The 20,360-nt window shown below is 34.1% G+C and overlaps 1 protein-coding gene and 1 long non-coding RNA gene across 4 annotated transcripts in view; one reads left to right on the top strand and one right to left on the bottom strand.

Annotated features, from left to right (window-relative positions):
- LOC106150126 overlaps positions 1–20,360 on the top strand; it is a 198,936-nt gene that overhangs the window by 122,515 nt on the left and 56,061 nt on the right. The gene's annotated exons all lie outside the window — the stretch shown is intronic.
- Positions 4,560–20,360, bottom strand: part of Rgs13 (regulator of G-protein signaling 13) — a 22,836-nt gene continuing 7,035 nt past the window's right edge. For all 3 annotated transcript variants that reach the window (XM_005375099.2, XM_005375100.2, XM_013521830.1), the window contains 3 exons: positions 16,687–16,748; positions 6,576–6,742; positions 4,560–5,495 (listed from right to left, as the gene is read on the bottom strand). In XM_005375099.2, coding sequence (XP_005375156.1) covers positions 5,313–5,495; positions 6,576–6,742; positions 16,687–16,748 — 412 coding nt within the window. In that variant the 3' untranslated portion in view covers positions 4,560–5,312. The remainder of the gene's footprint in view (positions 5,496–6,575; positions 6,743–16,686; positions 16,749–20,360) is intronic.

Below are 20,360 nucleotides of genomic sequence, written 5' to 3'. Positions count from 1 at the left end.
TATGTAGAATTTTTGGATAGATAGTACTTAAGAAAAAATGTAGAAATTTAATGTTATAGTCTCTGTTGTTGAATCAAACATTGCAAAAGAACTTCCTTAACTCATGCTAAATGCAAAATAAGTAGGTCATTATCTACCTCTTCAAGAGAACCTTAATTTTTACATAAATTATTCAAAATTAGCCCAAGCTACTTATAGAAAGAAAATGATGATCAATTAGTAGTAGGACATGCAGAGCATTTGGCTTACTCAATATTTTATTTCAGGATGAGAAAGTAAAGTCTACTGATACTAAAGTTTCAAGGACATCAGGTAAGTGATGAGGCTTTAACCCAGTTGCTTTGTTCATTATCCAAAGCTTTTTGGTTTATGACACTATATGGCACTTTGTTTATCCATTGTGACGTGAAGGTGCTAACAGAACTGAGCAGAGACTGTGTTTTGAAGAAAAAAACAGAGAATAAGCAAAACTGAAGATGCTAGACTTACTCTTTGGGGGAGAATAAGCACCCATTCAAGGAGAGACATATGTGTACGTAGTAAACAGTGCTAATTATTCTGATTCTGTTTACTAATATGTCAGAATTTAACTATTTTGTGTATATTGAGTGAGAAGGGCCCGAGGTACTTTGAAACTTCTTAAAACATATATAATAGCCATGTATATTTAACATTTCCTACTTGCCTACTCCTTCACTGATGCAGTGAGATGAGACTGTTTTAAACATGTAAACTTTTTATTATTTACAGTAGATAGAAATCATCATCAAGTTCAATCTCTAAAACTCAAGCTGCATCATCATAGTGGTATTTTTAAAAGAAAATAAATAAAATCTAATCATTTAGATAAAATCAGACTACTGTGATAACGTTACACAACTAAAGTCTGTCATCATCAACCATTTTATTTTTTAGGAAAATATTCTCTTTTGTGGCTATTTTTCTTTCTTGGAAAAGTACTCTAGATATTTTTTGTTTTAATAATATTTTGCCTTTTATGAGAATACAAGTTAATATTCACTTTCATATCATACATCATGAGATTATATGCAGTTTAAAGTAATAATACTATTTCAGTCAAATTAGAGACTGGAGAAACAATTTTACTGTAAAATTAAATGTCTTGAATAAAATTTGTTCAAGAAAATGATATTGTTCTTGAAAAATAATTTCAAATATTTCAGTTATTCTGTTCATCATCAAAAACATGGAACATATATCCATGTGTACGGACATTCATTCAGTGTTAGTTGCTGAACAAGGCAAGTCAAAACGGCATGAATCCTTTTCTCTGGAATATTCTGACAAATGCTGAGAAGCTGCTTTGACAGGAAAGCCAAGAGCAGTCCTTCTGCAGTTGATAGATATGCTCAGGGCTACCACTTTCTGGGGCCCCTCCCCTCTCTCTTAGGAGCTGCCCCTCCCCCAGTGAAATTTCCTACTCTTAAAAAAAGAAAGAAAAAAAAAAGAAATGCTCAATAAAAGCTAACTGTACATAGAGAAGCTCAGTTTTAGAAATTTCTTTGAAAAAAAAGTTTGCACACACATTTATTCTGACATTGAGAACAAGGCCCAGAGACTTTTTCACTGAAAAAGAAACTGTAAGTTAAAAAAGAGAAAATGTAATATGTATTAATAATAAAGTTTACCAGAGTGATTACGGTTTCATTGATAGGATGACTGAGTATTGCTTTAAAACCTACCCTCCCTTAGACTGGCCAAACACACATAACACACATTTTTTTGTCTTCACTTGTCTAGTGTCGCCTCACTCGTTCCCATGTCACCAATATTTAATAAAATTGCACTTCTGTTTGTCTAGTCTTCTATGCATCAAGTAGAGGATTTGCTTAATTATTCAAGTTCCAGCCATAGTAGTTTAATTTTACGTACATGGAGGTCTGAAGTCTTATATTTTATGCGCAAAGTACAAATTGCCTTTTAAATTACTTGTATTTTTTTTTATCCAATTTAGGAATTGCTTTTAAGTTGCTAAGTTATACTGTAAAGGAGATTTGACACTAGATTTATTCATTTCTCATTGGTGACTAAACGGAGTGATTTGTTATTGAGTCATTCATTTTCTTTTGAGTGGAGCACATTCTATGTATAAAACATGGCTTCCCTCGAAGGAAATTTATAGTCTACTGTTACTGCCTGACCTCCATGACAATGCACATCATCACCCATTGCCCTAAGGATCTTCACAACACTCTACTTGCCTCCATTCAAGGTGAATCATGCACTATCTATTACTATACATATTATCTTCAAATTTTAAGTGTAATGTATATAGTGAAGAAAATTATTTTATTCCTTTGAAGTTTCTCATTTAACTTGATAGGATAATCTATGTTTTAAAACAGCTTTATTAAGATACCATTGATGTAAAATTGTATACATTAAAAGTATACAATTTGAACTTTTGATTCATTTGTACACATACATGGGTACATTGTGAAATAGTCACAATTCATTTAATTAACTTATATATTACTATACCTATAAAGTTACCATTTATAGGTATGTGCATACAAATACATATATCTATATGGTCAGACTGTCTGAGATTTATCTTATTGGCAAATGTCAAAGATATAAAACAGTATCGTTAACTGTTTTATAAATCTGTGTACAACTCTCCAGAATTTATTTACCCTGTATAACTGAAACTTTGCACTTTTTGACATCTCCTTTGTCTTTCCTCAGCCCCTGGAAATCACTATTGTATTATCTTCTTTTATGAATTTGACTATTTCAGATTCTACGTTTAAATGAGATTTGGCAGTATTTCTCTTTCTGTTTCTTATTTATTTGGCTTAGCTCCCTCCACTGGGCAAAAATAGGTTTTCAAATACAGGTTGAGGATCTGTAATTGAAAAATCCAAACCTGAAATGCTGCAAAATCTGAAACTTTTTGAACACTAACATAATGTCACAAAATTCCACACCTAACCTAATGTTAGAGGCCATAGTCAAATATCAAAATTTAGGTACACTAAATATATTGTATAAATTACCTTCAGTTATGTATTTCAGGTATATATGAAACAAATGAATTCCATGTTTCATATTGGATTTTAGACCCAAGATATCTCATAATGTATATGCAAATATTCCAAAATAAAATTTAATCTGAAATCTGAAACACTTCTGGCTCCTCACATTTTGAATAGGGAACACTCAGTTTGTATTTTTGTGTATTTATATGTGTGTGTAACTCACATTTTTTTTATCCACTTATTGAAGGACCTTTGTGTTGTTTCCATATTTTGGTTATTATAAATAATAGTGCTGAGAAGATCAGAGTATATGTGTCTCTTTGAGATCCTGTTTCCAATCTCAGAACAGTTAATCCAGATTTGGAGTGATAGATAATATGATGGTTTTATTTTTGCTTTTTCAGGAAACTCCATACTGTTTTACACAATCCTGGAGAGTTTTTCTTGAAGCTCAAATACAGATTCACCAGTGAATGGTTTGTGGAGGTTTGGGACAAGTGACTGGTGGATGGGATTATATAAGTGAGGTTGCTCATGATTTACAAACATCTATGTATGATCTTAGAAGAGTGACTCAAAAATTCAGTTTTGAGGACAAGTCATGCTATTAAATGTACAAAATCAGAAGACAGATAATATACTGTTATGGAAATGGTACTTAAAAGCACTGAAAGTAATTTGAATTTTTGAACTGGAAAGGAATTAAGGCATGTATTATCTATTCTCATCAACTCGTTTTAAATATGAGGAAACTGAAGAACAGAGAGACTAAGAATTATTACAGATTTCTGTAGTTTACTCAGAGCTGGATGATTTGTATAATTAACCTGGAATATCCAGAACTTATAGCCAACATTGTTAACAATGAATTTAGCCCTCTTTCCATTGTGTAAAATCAAAGTGTCTTGTTTTTGTTTTTCCTGTATCAGTGGTGATTTTATTATTCATTTACTTTTTTGGTAGAAATCTTTGGATTTAGGATTGGAAGTAGGGTGATTTAGTGACTTTCCCCTTCCTAGCATGGAATAAAGCATGAAAATACTTCTTAGCATGAAAAAATAATTCATGGAATAAAATGGTATGAGAATTAGTAATTCACTAGAAGAGAGGAAGAGCTTTGTTTCAATATAAGAATCAAGCCTATTTTAAGCTACTTTTCAAAACCAAAAGCAAACATTAGTTAAAAAATAATCCCCCAGGAAAAAAATCATTTTTAATATCCCCCTTTTTGGGACTAGAGGTTTGAAGTTTTAAAACAAATTAAGTAGGAAAAATAGCAGGTTAGCTTTTACACTTGTGTTATGTTGAGCTTCTGAATGTCCCTGTTGAATCTGCACGCTTTAATGGTGTTTTAGGTGACAGTAAGTTAGCATCAGAGAATGTATTATATTGCCTACTTTTCCATTAAAACTATGGAAATTAAAAGTGTATATTCTCACATCATATCAACTTTAGGCTTTTAAAAATTTGTATGGAGTAGTGTTTTTACTATGTCTTTGAAAAATACATATATTTATACCTTATAAGTTTATATTTAGATTTATTGATTACCGAAACCACAATAAATTCATGTTATAGGAAAAAACTCAAAACATAGGAAGTAAAGTTTCTAACCTTAAAGAAATGCAAGTGCAACAATAAAGCAAAAAAACTATACATTTTTAAGAGCTTAGAATCATCACAAAGTTTTATGTGTAGAAAATATATGTGATCTAGAAGGTTAATTATGGACATATTAGGAAAATTTTACTGATAGACTATTTCTCAAGAATATACCTTTTTAATATTGCTCATGATAAGTATACTTTTTGTATTATTGTTTACTAATTCAAGTTATTAAGAACACTCTACTTGTAGAATACATTCATGCTAGAGAAATGATTCACAGAGATAAATTTTTTAAAGGAATAATTTTCTGTCATATCATTATAACAAAATTTTGTTAATAAGAAAACAGCTATTGTTTACGACCATACCATCCTGAACATGCCTGATCTCGTCAGAAAACAGCTATTAAGAAACATTAATAAGAAAACAGTTGACTATTATAGAAAACATATTTGTGTCATGAAGAAAGATCTTCCTTTTACTTATATATTAGCTGAGCTATATAGATATGCTATATTTGTGTTATTTATAGGAGTTTTAGAGTTGTTTTTGGAATCTGTGTCCCTTTGGGGAGTAGAAATCAATTTATAGCTTGATTTCTGTTTTATTCCTACTTACTTTTGATTTTCTGTTTTTCTAAATTAAAAGACCAAAGTCAGTATTTACAAGATACCATCTTCAATTTAAAGATTTGGGTGGTAGTCAGGAATTGTTGGACTGAATAGTTTTCAAAAGTTTCTGGTACATTTCTGACTTCAGAAATCTGGGATAGGAATCCATCTCCATATGCATATACACTATTTTTTGAGCCTCTTCAAAACATGTTTGAGTAGGTTCTTGAATGTTCTTGATGATAGTTTCTCTTGTAGAACTGTCAATATTAATCTGAAAAGTGAAATTACATGTAGAGCATAAGAAAGCAATATTGAAAATAGTTACATATAATAGAAAAGCTTAATTTATTCCCCTTGCTCTTCAGTGAAATAGGAGTTTGCTGTTTCCGTAGTTATGTAAGAAGACTTATAAATCTTTTTTAAAGTGAATACTGTATCCATTGTCACATCCTAGAGGAATACAGAAATCTCAAGGTCCTAGACCAGGGAAGTCTCAGAAACCATTGCGCACTCAGGCAGATGGAAGTAGTTTGTTACTGGTAGTCTGCAAACAGGGAAGTTTGCGGAATGAAAGTCTCTTTTTAAGGAGAGGGGAACTTGGTGCTATTTATAAACTTATCTTTCTTAATAGTGACAACTCTGAATATGGCCAGAAATGGGAAGAAAGTGAGAAGTGAAGAAATAAAGGGGAGAAGTGGTTATTTGAGTGAACCCAAAATTTTCCATGTAAGAGTTTTGGGGAATAAGTCAGTCATATTTGACAACCTTTAGTGATAGTAATCTTATGTATTATCCTCTATCCCCCCTTAACAGGACTTTGCATTCTTTACTTTTTCTCTTCTGGGAGTGTTGCTGAATCTCCTTCATTTGCGACTACTTTCTTTAGGTAGTTGGATATCTCTGGCAGTAACGCTGGATGTCTGCTAGCTTTATACTAAGGTGAGCAGTTAATCTCTGGGGCAGGCTGTGGTGGCCGAATGCCCAGCACCTCTGGTGATGTGTGCATGACTATTTATGGCATTCCTACTTTATGCTGGCAACAACCGTTCTCAGTATTGCCTTTTTCCTTCATAACCTTTCTAGGACTGGGGATTAAGATAATTTAATGGGGAAAGATGTTGGAGCCCAATAGCCAACTTTAAATCCTAATGTTACTACTAAACAGCTATGTGATACTGGGTGTTAGTTAACTTCTCAGGTTCTCAAATTTCTCATCTGCAAAATGTTAGCAACACTGAATTTTATAGCATTTTAGGAGATGCTGAGATGTAAAGTGACTGGCATGTATGAATATTTGACACATTAGTGCCCTCCAACAGTTGGACTGATTTCCATTTCCCATGATTATTACCTCTCTAGGGGACTGTGGCTGGATATAGACCTTATAAAGCTTCTTTGCTCTAGAAATTCTGCTCCACCGTGAGGCAGTTTTCTTATAGGTTTCACATGCCATCCAGAATTTAATGTTCTCATCACTGTGCTCCATTTTTAAATATGCTGCATAGACTACTGGACCATCTAAAGGGAGAGAAATCAATTTATTTTCAACAGTTAAAATTATCAAAAATGTGAGCAATATTTAATGCTGTTTCACACAAGTCTAAATAAAAGTTCCCAATCATTTAATAAATGAATATTGTATATATGTCTATCACACACTTTGATCAATACATCTGTAGTCAATACCAGTCACTGATGAGGTTATCCCTTTATTCTCACTCATTCATTTGGGAAATACTCATCAGTGGATGTCTGATTACCAGTGTAGATGGTCCTATTACCAGTGTAGATGGTCCTATTACCGATAGGACAAGAGATAGCACAAGGATATAGAAAAAAGAATTACACTGGACAGGTAGACAAAGCTCTGATCATGGAATTACTTAAACAAAATCAAAGATCTCACATCAAACTGGTGGATGAAAGTACAGTTTAGACCCTAAACAGACAGGTGTAGTTTGGAAGGACACTGGGAAGCCATGTAGGAATGGTACTCTGATTAGCTTGGAGTGCTTCGTGGGGTTCATTCAGGTCAGAGGGATACAGACAAATGAAACACTGAACTTCATGTTCATGGTTTATGTTTTGAAGCAGAAATAGAGACCAGGTAAGAAAATGAATTCAGAAGAGCTGCTTGAAATTATCTGAGAATCTATTATAAGACAGTGGTTATGCTGAGAATACTCATCAAATGACACTCGATGCTGAGATGGGTATCCTCAGCTCTGGTCTTGAACTATCTTTCTGAAGTGGACAGATAAGGACAAAGGTGGGAACAGCTTTGCTAAGTTACACACAGTTTTGTAGGAACTTGTGTTTGAAGGAGAAAATTAGGTGAGTTTTCATAAATTTAGCACATTAACACAATCTTTGGGAAGACCAAATATTCTCAAGGTTCAAGATGAATTATCTGAAATAAGTTTTAAACTTCTCTCAGTGACTATAAATTCTCCTAGCATATCTGAGATATTGAATTGATGAATGAAAAAATGACAAAATAGTTTTCAATGATTTAATAGAAGTGTGTGTATAGTCACACTGAATATGTGACTACTTCCAGAATAATTGTTAGCATAGAATTTTTCTTTTATGAAAAGCAATACATAATTTGATGTATATAACTTGATGCATTTGTAAGTAATATATACCTATGAAATTATCACAATAATCAAACATATCCATCAACTCTAAAACATAGGATATTTGTTAATAAATTCTTGATCAGTGTAATTAGCTGCTAAAAAATAGTAATCAGATGAAATGGAAATGAGTAAAACCACATTTTCCTGGATCTTCACATGAGAGAGTAGATAAAGAAAGTATCTGACTTTGAGAAAGTCATACTTCTTAGTTTCTACAGACTGTTAGCAGTGATATAGGAATAAAGATAACAATTATAATATTTTATATTCAAGAAAAGAACTCAAATAGCAGTAGATTCCTTATAAGGAGGCATTAGGTTGGGCAGTGCTGGTAATCTGGAAGCAATATGGTATCCTTGCAATATACAAACTTAGAGCAACTTTGGGTGGCCAGTGGCTTAACAGAAACACCACTGGTGTGAAAGAATGAAATAGATGGGGGATAAAGCGTGTTTAGAAACGTAATGCAGGAAATAACATAGATTAGATATTTCTACCAACTGAGGATTATAATTTAGATTTCAAATAAGAAGTTTATTTCTATTCCAAGGTGACTTAAGTTGTACTTGCCTCACGATAGGCACAAAGAGCTGGGAGCAGAGAACACGGATATAGCAATTGGTGCTCTTATTAGAAAAATTGAATAGGTAGGCAAAGCAAAGTATAAAAAGTCATTTACCAACTGATGTTGAAAGTCAGTATTTTTCATTATGTACTTAAAGAAACAATTCTATTAAAATGCAAAGTTTATATAGTTTATACTCAGAGGAATTTTGATGAAATGCTTCACTAGGAGTAGAAAATAAAGAGCTCAAAATCAAGAAATGAGCTGTTGAACAAGGACACCAACAACAAAAGAGGTGTCTAGCTAAACCTGCAGATCATGGCATGTGATACATTGCCTGGATGGGTTAACTGGATGAGTGGGTGGCAGTGGGAAGATAATCTGGAAGCCAATATTCTATTCCAGATTGTAGTGTGCTGAATTTGTGTTTCTGTTTTATATTTAGTTTAATTGTTTATCAAATGTTTATAGATTCTCATTCCAGAACTTACTTGCATGTATTCCTGCCTTCTTTAACTTCTCTCCTGATAGAGAAATATAAGTATCCTGGCTTCTGTTCTGTGCTGGCCTAATGGTTCCACAATTCTTGACATACTCGAGTCCTTTGCTAATGAGGTTATCTCTGTATTGCTATTCATATTTTTTATATTTTGAAAGTTATAGTGTTCTATACATGTGTGCATATATGATATAAAATATAGTATAGCACAGATACTTGATATGGTAGCTTGTAGCACTACTCTTAGTTATTCCCAGGCCTTTTCCTATGAGGATTATATTTCCTTGTCTCATTTATATATGCATTGGCCATTGGGCTTTTGCTAGTCAATGATATGCATGCAAAAGCTCCATGCACAGATCTAAGAAAGTACATTAAGAACCTTCATGTAGTTCTCTTCATCCTTCACCAAGAGGAGAATATATTTTAGAAAAAAACAACTGCTCCTTTAGCCTAGTGTCCAGAATAAGGACATAGAATGGAGCTAGAGCTTACTCCAATTGTCTTGTTTGATGAATGAGAAATAAACCTTTCTTTCTGTAAGTCACTGGGATTTTCATGTCATTTGCTGGTATATAATAAAACTTTGCAAAAATTGACCTGGATCATTGAAACCTGTCTGATATTTCAGATATGATTTTGGTGCATAGAATGAGTAGAATTAACTGATTGGTGTGTTTTGCAGAATTCTGTATATATTCTCTTTTTTTTTTGTCAGAGTACACTATAAATTAAGCAAGCAGCTGAAAGTGAATATGTATAAAACTGTTTCAGGAATCTTAAACACGAGTCAGAATTGAACTACTAAGTTTAGAATTTCTATTGGTGCGTGCATCAAGGGAATTACAAGGTGGAAAATCTTTCCAAAATCAGACAATAGACACCATGGCAGCCTGTTGTGAAGTTTTAGGGATACTCATTCCTGAGCATTATGCTCAAGAGATCATGATTCTGCCTGAAAGGAACAAATAAAGGACAAATAGCAGAATTGCTCATTTATGTTGAGTGGATAGAAGAGATAGGCTTAAATCATATAAGTGTGTACCTTTTCCTTGAAGAATGAGAATGATGCCTTTGTAATTGCAAGCTTGTTCTTTTAGACTAGTCACAAATTAGCATTTCTATGACATGCTAGATGACACATGCCAGTATTCCTGATTTAGAAGGAACATGTGGGATTTCTTTTGGCTGAGTCAAAATAAGGACTTATCTAATTGCAAGATCGTGTCTTCTGCAAGGCAACAAATTGTACACTATGCATTAAACTTCAGAGATGTATTGTGCCCATTAGTATACATTAAAGATGCATTGGAACCAATTTTAAATCCATTTTCTAATCGTTCTATCATTGGGGATAGTGAATTCTATAATTCTACCAGAATCTATGTGTAGTTTTATAGTAAATCTGTTTCATTAATGTTCTCTGGTTTGGATTCTATGATATCACTCAAATTTTACTTTTCTCTTACTTTTTTTTGCTACATTACTATAAAGCTAACTTAAAGCACTCAGTTGTTTTTAATACAGAAAACATCTAATAAATTAATATCTGTTGTTTACAATTTCTTATATTTCCTCTTACTCATTCAGTTCTTTGATCATATATAATCATGTATTTATCGAGTGTCTTAGTTTCTTTTCTCTTGTTACTGAGACACCCAAAGTTGAGGGGGCAAAGGTTTATTTAGCTTACAGTTTGTAGAAGTTTCAGTCCTAATTGGCTGGCTCCAAGGCAGGGTGGCACATGGAAGAGGGGTAATAGTTTATGGTGGTAGAAGACAGCACAAGCAGCAAGGGGGGAGATAAGACTCTTTCTGTCCCTTATGTTATATGCAGGCTACCTGCCACAGTGGGAATAGCACTCACAACCTTAATCCTAGCAAGAGCTATGCCAAACCAATCAGTGGACTGATTTATTAATCATATACCCTTAATCCAAGCATCACACACTCTAGTTTCAGCCACCTCTGAGAAAGTTCTATGACTGGATAAGGCTTTTAGGGGACATCTAGACACAAACCACAATGTCTAGCATTTGCTCATTTACACACAGAGACACCAATTAGAGACACAGTAAACACCAATTACTTATTGACATTACATAACAGGAGAACATTTTTGTATCACTACTGTTCTTTCATACTTAATATCAAGTATTAAATACTTTCTCCTTTTTATATTCAATGATCACACAATAGTCCACTGAAGGGCTAGATTATAGTATAGTCACTACCATATCCACAAAAGGTGGGTTCCCAGATCCCACCCCGTGGGTACCAAAATTTAAGGATGCTCAAATCTCTCACATAAAATGGCATAATATTTGCATATAACCTAACATATATTCCTGTGTACTTTAAACTATCTTTAAATTACTAAGCATGCCTAATACAATGAGATTAGTGTGTAAATAACTGTTATACCACACTGTCATTAGGGAATAATGACAAAGAAAAGTATTTGTACCTGTTTGGCATAGACTAATTTTTTCCAAATATTTTTTGATCTGCATGAAAGTAGTTGAACCCACAGCTTCTGAACCTGTGGATACAGATGGCTGACTGTATATTTTGCCATCTTAGAAGTATTGAACATTTTAAACTTACTCCCCTCTTTTTATAATGAATTATCAAACCCTGGAATATTTTAATTTATAAATTCTTGCATCCGTAATTGTTTTCTTAAAAATGATTTAAAGGAGGGGCTGGGGATTTAGCTCAGCGGCAAAGCGCCTGCCTGGCAAGCGCAAGGTCCTGAATTCAGTTCCCGGTACCGGAGAAAAACCAAAAAAAAAAAAAAAAAAAGATTTAAAGGAATCCCTAGAATGAAGATATAATATTTTTGGATACTCTCAATGTGTGCATATGGTAAAATTGCTTTCAGAAAGACTTCATTACTTTTCATTAAGAGCAGTATCGGTGTCTACTCATGCCACCCTTTCTAATTGGATGGATTAATACCAGTGGCTTGTAATTGTTTAAATTTGTGCTTAAAATATTAATTCTTGAACATTTTTCTTTTTCACAGACTCATTTCATTTTTATGTAAATATAAAATCTTTTGTTCATTTTTCTTTTGTATTGTTAGTTTACTTATTTTTGTTATATATTAAAGATTGTTTTGGTTATATTTATTTATTGCATTTTCTTTTGTTTTCTTTTCACCCTTTTTTTTGTTTGTTTGTTTATGACTGTCTTAATTACTTTCTTTTTCTAACACTTTTTTTTTTTTTTTTTTTTCCGGTACTGGGAATCCAACTCACGACCTCGTGCTTGCCAGGCAGGTGCTGTGCCGCTGAGCTAAACCCCCAGCCCAGTTACTTTCTTGTTGTTGGGACAAAATACACAACACTTGCAGTTAAAGGAGGAAAGATTTATCTTAGCTCAAGTTTATAGAGGTTTCACTATGGTTTGCTGGCTCCATGGGAGGGCGCCATGGCCAAAGGGTGTGGCAGAGGAGAACCGGTTAATGTCATGGCAGACAGGAAGTTATGAGACTTCCTTCTTTTCTTTTTTATTTCATCCAGTCTATAAGCCTATTGGTTGGTGCTGCCCACATGCAGAGTGGGTCTTCTCTCTTCAGTAAGTGCATCACCCACACTCCGAACCATGCTAAACCAATCTGGGGGCTAATCCACTATCATACACCTATGATCTGGTCACTCCTGAAAGCCTCACCTATGAGTGCATGAGGCTTTGGGGGTGACTTCTAGATATAAGCCATAACAATGAATTTTTAGGTGTACTTATTAGCCATCTTGTATGAAAAAGCTTCACTTATCTATCAGGTCCTGCTTTTGTATCCTGAATCATTCTGAATTTTAAAGGGACTCATTATAGGTCTTGAAAAGTGGAGAAATGGACCCTAATCATTCCCCAACCAAGAAACAATAAAGACCAGATTATACTTGGCATGCTATTGCTTTTTGTTTGATAAGAGTGAGGAAAAAAATGTACTAACTGTATGATGTCTATAAAGGCTGGGTTTTCTTTTTCTCCAGCAAGGTGAAGTGTGTGAGAAATTTAAAAAGACAAAAAGTACTAAACTGAATGGTCTTCAGCAAGGCAATATGGTAATAGAAGGATTGATGAACACAGTGGTTAGCAGAGATTAGAATGGTAGTGCAGGAAGCTGCAGATAAAGATATATCAGACAGCATAGATGATTCCTCAATATGGAGCAATCTTCACTGCCTTCAGTGGTGTGATCATCCTACACTGTACAACTCAGTACATCCAAGATTTTCTGAATGTGAATATGATAACTTGGGGAGAAAAGTATACACTACATTTAAGGATGGTTTTGAACAAAGTTAAAAGATTGATCTAGACATTTGTTTATCATGAATGGCTTAACAGTATTCCTGCTCTGCATCTCTGCAGGGGGCAACCTTTAACAGGTCACAGAAACAACATATAACTGTGCTTCTAGACTTAAAATCATATGGTTATTTAGTGTTTCCCAACATCATTTATTGAAGACTTCTCTTTCTTTAGTTTATGCTGGTGCTGCCTTTGTAAAAAATCAATTAACCATAAAAATGTATTCGTTTTTGAGTTCTCTATTCTGTTCCATTTGTCAGACCCTTATGCAGCCTTAGATGAAAACTTTTATCAGACTACATTGCATTTTAAAAAGTATATTTGGCTTGCCTTTGAATTTCATTGAGGGTGGTACTAAATATTGAACTAATGAGTATTTTGTATGTTACTACCATAAATGGAAGTTTTCTTGCTCTCTTCTAAGGGATTTTCAGGTTTTTGAAAACTCATTTCTTCAGTGATATTTTATGTGCCACATTGGTACATGAGATTTTTTTTCCATACACATTACCTGATACATAAGAAGTACTTAATTCATAATTATTGAATGTACATTGAAAGATGCACACTTTAAAAAAATCCTTGACATTTTAAAATGTCAAAACCGAATTTTTTGTCAAAACTGAATCATTGGATAACACCTAGAATATGTTTAGGTTTTATATTCTTAATTCGTAACTAATGTCTGAATTTTTCCATAATTCTGTTCTCAAACTGATGAATTTCTTAGATTCTTCTTTTCCATAAAGACCTTGAATTTAATGTATTGTGTTGGGTATGGTATTTATTACTTTATATCTCCCCAAAATACATCTAAACCAATTTCTACTCATCCCCTGAGACTCAGACTAGTATATTCCCTCCCCATGTAGATTTCTGTACTACATGTTCTTAGGATCAGTATTTTAATCTATGTAAAAATAGTCCTTTGCATATTATTAGTCCTCTGCTTTTTACTGGGGTCCTTTTTAATGTAAACGTACTTTTATTCTCTGGAACATACTATGTTTATACTCAGAGTATTATCTTTCTGGTTGGCTGGGCCATAGATTGATTTGCTTTATCATTTTTCTGTTATGAAGCTGTCAATTTTAAAAAGAACTTCATGTTATGTTGATTTCTGGCGAGTTTTTACCTCTGTTTTTGCTAGCTTTTATAAAGATAAGTATGGTTTCTGCATGCTGTCATCCTTTCTATGAACTTTGCTTATTCTCATGACACCAGACCTCTAAATTGCTAATTCTACCCAGACAAATACCCACTTGAGATCCTTACCAAATAATTAACACTGTTCACCTTGCTTATGAGGTCTCCAGCACCGGCACAGAAATCTACATAATACGATGTGGGTATTTTCATTTTCCTTACTAATACTTATGCTATACTTATTCGCTGAACATTTACTGCATGCTCGTTAGGTACAAACTGTGTTTTTAGTTTCCCAGGGGGATGAAAGGTGAACAGGAGGCAATCTACTCTTAAGAAATTTATAATTCAGTGATCAGGTTGCTGTGGAAAAAGCTCATTACACAAGCTACCTACAATTAATAGCAGAATAAATAATGATACTAATAAAGTAGAAGAAGGAAAAGTATCTCCAAAGGTTTAATGGAACAAGTGGAATTGAATTTTCTTTTCAAAGATGGTCAAAATAGGTGAGGGACACAAAAAGACTTTATGCAAAAACCTGCAGGCAGAAAACTCATAGCTGTGAAAGTACAAAATGGAGCAATAGTCAGATTGGTGGAGTACATATTATATGAAAGGTCATAACTGGAAATAAATTTTAGAAAATGTGTTGCATTAGAGTGTAGGGAGTCCTGAATACCAAGATTTTGAAATTTGTGGTTTGGAGCAAAGAAAAAATATTGCTATTTAGAGATAGATACTTTATTACTAATAAAAATATCAAGTTTTATGTGCTAATCTGTAACAGGGATTGAACTAGCTGCTCCATATCCAATCTGTACAGTAATGCTAAACAGGTAGCTGGTATTATCTCCGTTTTGCAAGTGAAAAGTGAGTATGACACTGCAAAGGGAAGATTAATTTCTAAATGTTGCAAACATACTGTTGGGACTAAATGCAAACTATTAGTAAAGGAATAATCAACATCACTGGCTAGATACACACTTTTGTACTTTCCTTTCATTTAATTTTGTAAGATTTACCCGAAAGATATTTTTAAAAAAGAATTCACAGTCATATTACCAAATTGGATTACAAAACCGTGAAGAATACCCACAAAAGTGAAAGGGATAGTTTAAATTGCACAAAATCTCCCATGACTCTGATGTTCATCAGAAAGGCCTGTTACAAAAGATGAGAGCTCAGGGGCTGCCCAAGGCTTGGAGGTGGAAATCCTGGTACTAGGTGAGGGACCAGTACATATGCTAGAATTACTGATTGAAGTGTTTCAGTAGAAGTAGTCAAAGATCCACATCTGCCACCATTGCCCTTTGGGTCTTGCAGTGACAGTACGTCCATATCAAATAGGGTCCTTTATTCAGGGAGAGAAAATAGTACATAAGAGCATAGCAACCTGCCAAGAGGAATATCTTGTGCAGCATAACTGCACTGTACAACCACTGATTGAGACATCTAAGCAGTACAGCTAACTCCCTTCTGCACTCAGTGTCATCAAAAGATTAAGCCTTCACAGAGAGCCCAAAAAGAACCCTAAAAAAAGACAGATCTATAGGCAAAAATTAAAAAAAAAAACAAAAAACAAAAACATTTGAGGGAACCAAATCCATTGTTAAAAAAATTTCCACATTCTGTTGGAGAATTTTCTGAGTATCCACTATATTTTTCCTGAATGTATTTTATGAATTTATCATTCTCTTCAACCTGCTAGTTTCCTACTCCAAGTGCAGTCACATTTCCCTTGAAGGCACAGCATCCTTCATATTTTCCACATTGAACCTAACAATTTCTCTTTTCATATCCATTGCTATGATTTTTCATTTATAGCATCTGAATGTTGATACTTAAAGTCAGAATCTTATGGCATCCCCCTTAAATCAGACACTGATAAATTTTGAAGAGTTCTACATTGACTCAAATTTATTCTTACTTTTGAAAGTACCTAGAACAGCATACTGTTAATTTTTTGAAAAACACTAAATTTAGGAGGCTCTGGGAATGCACGGTATTTCAGTATGTGTTACTATTTCAGCATATTTTCCAAGAGGTTTTGTACATATACTTGTGAAGAATAAATATCCATAGTGACTAATTTTGTTTTAATTAACACCAGAGAAAATAACACTGGTTGACACGACAAACTATTTTCAAATTTTCTTTTTTTAACTATGTCAGTTGCCATTTAGAAGGTGGTGAGAGGAGCAGCCTATATTCCTTATATAGCATCCCTTCCTCCACTAAGAATAAAACTGGCTAGTTATTCAAAGCTGGCAATACATAATACTCACATTTTGTGGTCATCAAATTTTCAAAAGATTGGGCCCACTGTAACACTTCCTCCAAGGTAAGGCTTTGAAAAGAAACAGAAGTAGTAAAATATTCTCAAAGTTTTCCTAATACAAATAGAACAACAGTAACTTGAAAATAACAGCAAAATATAATTACACTCCATTTGTGTGTAGTTCTGAATGGAAATCTATCTTCCTATTATCTTTCACATTTTCTATAGTCTATATCTCTTTATTTCCATATTTCTATTGTTAGCATTTGATAGATTATTTTACTTTTTTTATGCATTTATCTGTGGTTTTAACCAGAAAGTAATCATACATACCTGGGTGTATGTATACTATATGTGTGTATACTATTCTAGTAAGTATTTTACATGTCATAATTATCTTAGTCACGCATAGCATTATAACATAATTATAGATTTATAATTATTTATAGTTACATAATTCTAATAACTATGTATTAGTCAACAAGGGAGCATTCCAAAGTTTACATACTTATTCTCAAAAAGCACCCAGATTATCTCATTTTTCAGTGTTAAAACTAATTGTAGTCTGTTGCCCACATAGGGTAACTTCTTAGGAGATTAGTAGAAATAGATTAAAAATGGGTGAAAAAGACACATGACTTTGAAGTTCTTGGTACAAATTGCCGAATTGCTTTTACATGGTTATTCCGTATGTGTTCCTGTCACCAGGAAAATGTTTACCCATTTATCTGTTAGCACCTTGGACTTATGTCGGCCCACTCGGGGGGCCCAGGGGAGATTTTTTTGTGGATGAGGTCTCCAGATTACAGAATGCATTTGTGCAGTACATCAACAACAACAGCAGGCACCATGGAGCAGAGCAGAGCACAACAGCTCAAGAGTACAAGAGTCACCAGTGTCTTTAATATGTAATTTTTTTTTTTTTTTTTTTTTTGTCTTTTTGAGGCAAGGTCTCCCTATGCAGTTCAGGCTGACTTTGAGCTCACTTTGTAGCTCAGGCTGGTCTCGAACTCGCGACGATCCTCCTGCCTCAGCGTCTCGAGTACTGGGATTATAGGCGTGTGCCACCAAGCCCGGCTAATATGTAATTCTCATACAGGTCACTATCCCATATTTACATTCTTACATAGTGCCACAGCCAGTGCATGTGTGTTTACCCATGCTAAGTTTTGGTTGCATAACTGCATCCCACTGTGCACCTGTGCTAGACAAGCAGGGTCACATCTTAGGTATCCTGAGATGCCCCTGAGCTTTGAAGCAGTCTGAGTGGTTCTTCACATCCTATGTGCATGTACTCATATAGGAAATTTAATATTGCAGTCTCTGTCATTTTCTCAGTCTCTTACTTGCTTTATTTTGCGTTTTGAGAATTTTATTACAGTATAATACATCAAGCTACATTTAGTATAAATGGTATAAACAAAGCTGTTTATCATTTAGAAAATATCTGTGAGAGATGTTGACTTTGAGGCCTTATTTCTTTTTGTGTCATTAAGTTTCATGAGATTGAAATTGCCAAGTGACTGTGTAATCTCACAGACAAATAATTTTATTTTCCTTTTTTAAAAATAGGAATGTGTTCATTGCCATTTGGATTTTTGATTTTCTTGCTTTCAACAAAGTGGCTCTGGATGTAAGCAAGATCTTTCCCTTTGTCTACACAGAGTCAGCACAAAAGTTAGTTCTGCAGGAACAGCCATCAGCATTAGCAGAATCCTAACACACTGACGGAAGATTAGCTGAAGAGGTTAAAAAATAACCCAGAACATGGAAAAGTTCAAATATCTTTTATTTTCTAAAAATTAGCTGGATCCTGCCTTTGGAGAGATTGTTTGGACAGTCATGAGGCTTAACAGTGTACTGTGTTAAGATTGCTTTCAAAAAACATTTCCATGAAACTATACCCGACTCATTGTCCTTTCTCTTATTAAAACTTTAGAGAAAGTAACCTAAAACATCCTTTCCAATCCAGTGACATGGAAAGTGGTAGGCAAGATTTGTTGGATGTCTATCTGTTCCACTCATTCCCCTTACATAGGAATGGATAAAATCTACAAATTGAGGGAAGATGTTGTTACTGTATTGGGTAGCTTAAAGTTAGGTGTTGAAAATTGTTGGTAAGAGAAACTCTGTATTGTTTGTATTGTTCCTATGCTATTTTGTAAATGGATGTCTGTTAATATGTTTTCCTTCTTTTATTTTTAAAATGAATTTTAAAAAAAGAATTCTTGTGCCTCTAAGGTTCATGAGATTTTTGGAGATAGATCATGTTTAGAAGAGTAATTATATTTAAAGGTCAAGTTGTAAAATGAAATTTGTTTGAAACCTATTTTAACTTGCAGTTTTTTTCTTGAGTATCTCACGAGTTTCATGTTGCCCCATGGGTATCCAGGTGCTCTCATTAGAATTATTTTAAACACCCTTGTCCCTTTAGCTACCTGAATTTCCAGATATATATTCTCCAGTTTTGCATTCTCGCCTTTCTTCTGGGCAGAGAGGCAGTGAATACCAATCACACATGGAGATGTTTTGAGATGTGAGGAGTGGACAGAGGAATGAAGGATGCTTGGAGCCAGTGGTCCTATGTCCTGATCCCAGAGCTGTATATAATAGTGTTTGGCCTTACTATGCTTAAAATCTCCACACCTCGGTTTTACTTTCTATAGAATGGATATAATAATGTCCATTTCATAAAATTATCATGGAAATAAAATTAGTTCATGAATGTAAAGCAATTATGAATTGCTATTGCCTGTTATCAAGTACTTTTATCAAGTAATTTTATCAAGTAAAATCAAGTAGTTTTATCAAGTATTTTTAATCAAGTAATTTTATCAAGTAAAATTTTATCAAGTAAAATCAAGTAATTTTATCAAGTAAAATTATCAAATTTTACTTCCTGCTAAGTTTCTGGCACTTTTATCCTTCCATAAAAGTGAATTGTCTTTTTTTATCCTTTTCTCATGGTGGGTCTGTGAGGCAGGTAGTAAGAAATGCACCTCTGATGGTGCTACTCCATGGGAATCATCAGCAGAAGAGGTGTTCCCAATGAGCCGTTACAGCTTTCTCTTTATAAGTACCTGTGCAGCTCAGCAGCTTCAATTCATTTAAAATGTTGAACTTTGGGTCTTAGTGTTTATTTCTCCCACCACTGCCGCCTCATTCACAGTAGCACACAGTAACTGGCAAGCAGTTTTGGACATTTGGTTCTTCGGAGAGGAGCATTCAGGCCAGGGCTGTAATCGTACAAGGAGGCATGGCCAGAACTGAAGTCTCACACTGTGGAAGGTTGGAAACTCAGGGCTATCTGAACAGGGATTTTTAACCTGGGAATATTTTGAGGGAAGTTAGTCCAGCTGAATGGCTTGTTATCCTTCCCTGGCAGTATACTTTCTATTTTAATTCAGTTCTTAACCAAATAGCTATCTTTTTAGTTTTGGTAAAATGTCAGAAAGATTGGTTGGTTGGTGAGCCTTTTTTACCCTTCTGATCACATAACTTCCAAGTAGGAATGAAGTTTCTGGCACTTCATACATGGAGGGTTTGAACTGTGAAAATATATTGAATCAAAAAGGCTCATTTTAGGGGCTGGGGATTTAGCTCAGCGGCAAAAGCGCCTGCCTGGCAAGCGCAAGGTCGTGAGTTCGGTTCCCGGTACCGGAGAAAAACCAAAAAAAAAAT

The sequence above is a fragment of the Chinchilla lanigera genome, unplaced genomic scaffold (genome assembly GCF_000276665.1).
Source record: "Chinchilla lanigera isolate Chin_1 unplaced genomic scaffold, ChiLan1.0 scaffold00005, whole genome shotgun sequence".
In the NCBI taxonomy this organism is placed as follows: Eukaryota; Metazoa; Chordata; class Mammalia; order Rodentia; family Chinchillidae; genus Chinchilla; species Chinchilla lanigera.
This window is presented reverse-complemented; position numbering and strand designations above follow the sequence as displayed.